This window comes from Ptychodera flava, chromosome 21 (genome assembly GCF_041260155.1).
Source record: "Ptychodera flava strain L36383 chromosome 21, AS_Pfla_20210202, whole genome shotgun sequence".
In the NCBI taxonomy this organism is placed as follows: Eukaryota; Metazoa; Hemichordata; class Enteropneusta; family Ptychoderidae; genus Ptychodera; species Ptychodera flava.
Window position 1 is genome coordinate 22,595,340 of NC_091948.1, and position 5,424 is coordinate 22,600,763.

The 5,424-nt window shown below is 41.3% G+C and overlaps 1 protein-coding gene across 1 annotated transcript; it reads right to left on the reverse strand.

Annotated features, from left to right (window-relative positions):
• Positions 1–954: 954 nt before the first annotated feature.
• LOC139122253 (uncharacterized) lies at positions 955–2,433 on the reverse strand. Its single transcript, XM_070687683.1, has 3 exons — positions 2,157–2,433; positions 1,345–1,733; positions 955–1,155 (listed from the first exon to the last, which is right to left on the reverse strand). The coding sequence occupies exons 1-3, from the start codon at positions 2,431–2,433 to the stop codon at positions 955–957; spliced, it is 867 nt and encodes a 288-aa protein (XP_070543784.1).
• Between the last annotated feature and the right edge of the window lie 2,991 nt (positions 2,434–5,424).

The window sequence follows — 5,424 nt, forward strand, 5'->3', positions numbered from 1 at the left end:
GTGTTCCTAATTGACCAATGAAAGAGTCTAAAATCGTCAACGCGTATGGCGTGGTATTATAATAAAACAAAATGGTCAACGTGGATCCCTTCAGTGCTGCTGCTCTACCAACAAACCAAGGAAAATCCATGTTGTTCATCAAGAAATGTGCTCAAGAGAGTGCTTGCCATGGAACATGGACAAGCAAATAGTAATATACAATCAACGATATAGGCGTTCGCATCCGATATGTGGGCGTGAATAATACGAGGTCATCTTCAGATCCGTTGACTGTGATTCTCTATTTGCACAAGTAGGTACCTAATGAAACGCCTAGACATTTTCAAAACTGTTAAAGTTGAAAAAAATATTTGTCTTAATCGTCAAGAAATAATTAGCACGTACAAAATGCAAAACGCTCTGTTCACTTCGAAACAAGAGTCAGTGCTCAAAGAAGAGTACTGATATGCTCGTGTGCGTCGTAGGCTGCGTGTCAATTAATTTTAGTTGAAATGCACATTTTTAAAAATATTTCAAATATACCTTAATATTCAAATTACATTTCTGAGAATTATACCACTCTAGGTCATGTGACCTATTGTTCTTGCACCGCATTTATTCTCAAACGGTTCCTCTTGTATTTATGCAGATTATATTATCGGCCACTCTTTTTCGTATGTTGATAAGATATCACCACACTTTTATGAATAGAGATAATTATCATATCAAAAAAGAGTGGCGATAACTTATCAACATATGAAAGACAGGGTGGCTGACAACAAAATCTGCATACAAGTAGAAACCACCTGAAATTTCAGGATTCCAACCATTCATACGCATACTGAATGAACACAAAAAAGCCACGTTATATATTCATCTTTACGAACCATGTTCAACGTGAATCAGAATACAACCTGTAGATGACATATTTTAGCCCTCTGACATAATTCTGTGCCTTCTCAAGAATCCGGTTGTTCAAGGTAGTCTTTTACTGGTTTTGGTATCTTTGTCAGCTTCGCTGGGGGACGGTGGTTGCAAGGCATCCGATATTTTCACTTGCAGGAAAGTACTGGTGCGTTTGTAAGCGCGTAATGCTTCGTCGGATCTATGCCCTGTCCGCTCTTTTATCAACTGTTCATCAAAACCTTGGCAGTAAAGAGAGGTTGCTGCAGTCACCTGAAAGAGTAATCAAATAGCCTATTGAAAGCAAACTATATTGAAAACTAAAGCCACTTTGGCAATTCATCAAATATCGCCTATTGAGCCATTCTGTCGACGAGCATATGCATTGCCAAATTGTGAATTGTATTGTTTACAAAACTATCTCAGAAAGAATATGGCGCATTTCAGTAAAAGAAAACTTACCTTGCCTGAATGCCCAGTGTGATATCCCTCTATACCAGCCATGGTGCACATTTGCTTGGTATACTGGCCTAGTGTGTTCACCCCAACTTTCTGCGAAGAGAACTTGATATTCTCATTTTTAGCATTTGGCAATGCACGTAGATAGAATGGCTCACTTGGCGGTATTTGCGACAGGTATTTCTTTATAAGTTTCACCACGCAACGCGGATTTGATGAATTGCCATAGTGGCGGATATTCTTGTAAGGGGTTTTACGTGAATAAGTGCCTCCTTGGTTATTCTTACATGGTCTTCCATGGAACTCTACAAAGCAGCCATCACTGTCAGATCCGAGAATGAACTGTTCCACTTGTAAAGAGGAGTGTTCGTCTGTAGCTCTCAAAGCAAAGACTTTAGACACGTAGAAATAAACAGCGTAACTTAAACACATGGGAGTATTGACTGAGAAAACTTTCTCCCACAACTTACATTCTTCTTCTCGTGTGAAAGGCTGTGCTTGTTATTTGTCAACCCCGATACCACGTCTATCAATGTTTTTCCTAATTCAATCAATTGTATAGTGGAAATCCTGAAAAATGTGCGTTTTGGTGTTCATAAAATTCAGGTCTGGCCGACAACATTCGTCACGCAAAGACCGCTGAATGCTGCAACACAAAGCTCTAAAACTTTGCGATGAATATTCTGTCCCATCTACTCGACGAACTTCAACCACGAAAGCCAGACAACGCCAGACATTGAGTTCCCTCGCTTCGATATCAGACGATAGTGCAGGCACAAATGTGAACACTTCACTACTTTGACAGCCTGATTTACTGATACGTTCATTTCTCATCCGACCCCAGGTATCCCAGACTGTAACACCCCAGTTGGTCGCTCTCCTTGTATTCTGGGGCACACGTGAATGTTGAATTTTAGTGACATCTTCCACGCTGACTGGAGCTGCAAAACGTGACCGCTCTTGTGTTTTTGTGAGGGTGAATGCTGCCTCAACCGCTATTTCCTCGTTGGTATCTGCTTTATCATACTGTGACACAAAACGTTCAATATCGCTGTCATAGTCGGAAATATCGGAATATTGAGCAGCATCCATGTCTACACTCGAGGAGCCAAGTAAAAAATGGAAATGTTTGCAAGGGCAGTGCACGTGGTGAGAACTTCATGAACAATTAAAGGTATACAGTCACCTGTAATCTAAATATGCCCATATATGGTCAAAGGGGCGTTCCTTGGTATTCAAAATGCCCATGTGAGGGCGCTGTTTTTAAAAAGCGGCCACCCGCTTAAAATCTGTGATTGGGTAGATTTTCTCTTTCCATGGTAACTGTGGCAAAATTGGAACAGGTGACAGTATACCTTTAATTGATTTGAGCCAATCACACGAGTCTCTGACGTGTGAGCATATGAAACTTAAATAAGCCAATCAGAATAAGTAGCCCTTTCAGCACCATCTGCGCTTGCCAGGGACGATTAGAAAAAAGAAGGGAACGTGTATAGGCGAACCAATCAGAAAACAGTTTCCTCCCACACAGATGCTCTGTTCAGTAGTTGGTTCTAATTCACATGTAAATGAACGGTCGTCATTCAAGTGACATTCAAAATGATGCACAGTAAGTGAGGCTACCCACAATTCTCCATGATCCGTATACACGGAGATCACTCACTGAACTAGAGCAAATTTCTTCTGTACACAGAACAGCTCGGTCCATATTTCAAAATTCTGGGACCATGGTTTTGATAATCATAATTCTCTAATTTCTCACTGTGAATAATGAGAAGATCAACCCCTTTTTCGCAGAGGATATAGCAATTTTGTGATTTTGTTGACATAGATTTTTGACAGCCATATCCATTATTTTCAAGGAAACTAAGGGAATAAGTTGCATCGAGTTGCATCTGTGTTGGCAAAGAAAGGGTATTGATTTTTTTTAATGTTTGTAACAAAGGAAATTTGCATGTCTGACAGGTGGTATGATGAAACCATCTTAATTGCTGATAACTTTACCTTGATAAGTGTACAATTTTTAGCACCTCCAAACATCGACTTCTCATTCAAGTTTACTCCTGAATTTTAAACATGATCAATAATTTTGGAACATAGTTTTAACCAATAATCCTTAAATTGAATTCTAAGTTTCAAATTGTTCAGAAACTGATAAAATTGAAGAAGCCTTTAACAAATAATGTCTGAGCACACAAATCAAGGGGAATTGTGGGTAGAAACACTTACTGTATGATGGCAAAGGCAACCAACCATCGCAATTCTGGCCAAATTTGTGTGTTTGTCGTGGTATAAGTCGGTTATCACAACTCGTAACAGTGCGTTTACGGTTGTTATCACGACACTTTTGGTCATCAGTTTGTAAAAGTCACGAGGCCTGCGGCCTCGTGACTTTTACAAACTGATGACCTGCGGCCTCATGACTTTTACAAACTGATGACCAAAAGTGTCGTGATAATAACCGTAAACGCACCGTTACTCGTGCTGTGATATGTCGCCTGGATGGCTCAGATTTAACTCCACAGACCAGATTAAACTTTACAACACAACAGTGATTTATTGAATCCCGCCATTGTTGCAGTTACAATTACCCATGAACCTCTGGTGAACAGTAAACTTTCTCTACTGATAGAGGGCGGTGTATATCAGAACACGACATCCCTCTTTTTCTTCAACATGAAGTGAATTGTTCAAAGTCTGTATTCAGAGTGTATGCAAGTGTCTCAGTCAGTTCTTAATTGCATTTCGACAATGAGCAGTTTTAAACAAAAGCTGAATACAGCAATGAATTAACCATTGAACTAACAATTCAAATGACTCAATTTTTTGGAACAATTCAACTCACATGCTGGGCTGGACTACCCATTGTGTGCCTGTTACTTGGGGATTATTCTGCCCCATGACAGTGTCATTCCATGACAAAGTCATCATACTTCGCTGGTAGTTTCCTAGTGCGAGATGGTCTACTAGGAGTTTGCGACATGTTAGACTCACTTGGATTATCAAGAAATGTCTCAACACATGGTTCTGTTGCAGTGTTAGTTTCAGGGTTTACAAAGTTAGTTTCGGGATTTACAAACAGCTTCACATGAGATGTGTTTCGCTGTAATCAACACCTTCAGGTGATTGAACGGTTACCTGATTACCATCTTTATGCACAACAGTATGTGGAGTGTCATTGAAGTTAGTCGTCAACTTATTCTTCTTTTCCTGTTGAATCAGGACTTCGTCTCCTACACTAATTGTTGATGGTTTTGCACCGCGTCTCAAATCAGCAGTCAGCTTCGATTTTGCTTTCAACTCAGCGTCACGGTCTCGGATTTCACTATCCTCTTGTTGATGTGTCGACAGGTCTGGTAGTTTGCCACGTAATTTTTACGTCCAAATAGTAGCTCTGCTGGGCTGCGTCCAGTTGTAGGGTGAGTGAGTGCCCTGTATGATGCTAGATATTTCCGTATCTCTCTCTTCCAGTCTTGCTTTTCAGCCTGAGCGATTTGTAGACGTTTCAACAAGGACGAGTTCTGGTGCTCGACCTCTCCATTGGCCTGTGCCCATTTTGGAGTAGTCTTGACGGCTTTGATGCCATTGAGCTCACAAAACTTCATATACTCTTCCGACTTGAATTGGGGTCCATTGTCAGACCGCATCGTCACGGGAATACCATGTCGACTGAAGTGTTCCTCCAGACAGTCAATTACCTTGTCTACGGTGGTGGATGTCAGGATGTCAACCTCGTAGTACCGACTGTAGTAGTCCACCAGCACTAACAATGAATGACCGGACGGGAGGGGTCCAAGCAAATCGACTGCCAGGTCTTGCCAGGGACCATCCGGTAACACTGTAGACCTCATTGGTTCAGCTGGGTCTGGTCTGGCTACAAGTTGACAACCATAACATGATCGGACAAATCTTTCTGCTGCTCTGTCACAACCTGGCCACCAAACTTTGGTACGCAAGTTCTGTTTGGTGCCAACTACAACGAGATGTCCTTCATGGGCTAGAGTTAAGGCTTGTTGCCTCAGCATTGTAGGTAGTACAATACGGGTTCCTCGTAGTATCAGCTGCCCAATCATACACAGCTCT

What these genes read in the sequence shown, in the direction of transcription:
- LOC139122253 (XM_070687683.1), bottom strand. Translation starts at nt 2,433, where the DNA reads ATGGATGCTGCTCAATATTCCGATATTTCCGACTATGACAGCGATATT. An exon ending in GATGAGAAATGAACGTATCA is followed by an intron (nt 1,734 to 2,156) that starts GTAAATCAGGCT and finishes ACGTGTCTAAAG; the next exon opens with TCTTTGCTTTGAGAGCTACA. An exon ending in ACACTGGGCATTCAGGCAAG is followed by an intron (nt 1,156 to 1,344) that starts GTAAGTTTTCTT and finishes TTACTCTTTCAG; the next exon opens with GTGACTGCAGCAACCTCTCT.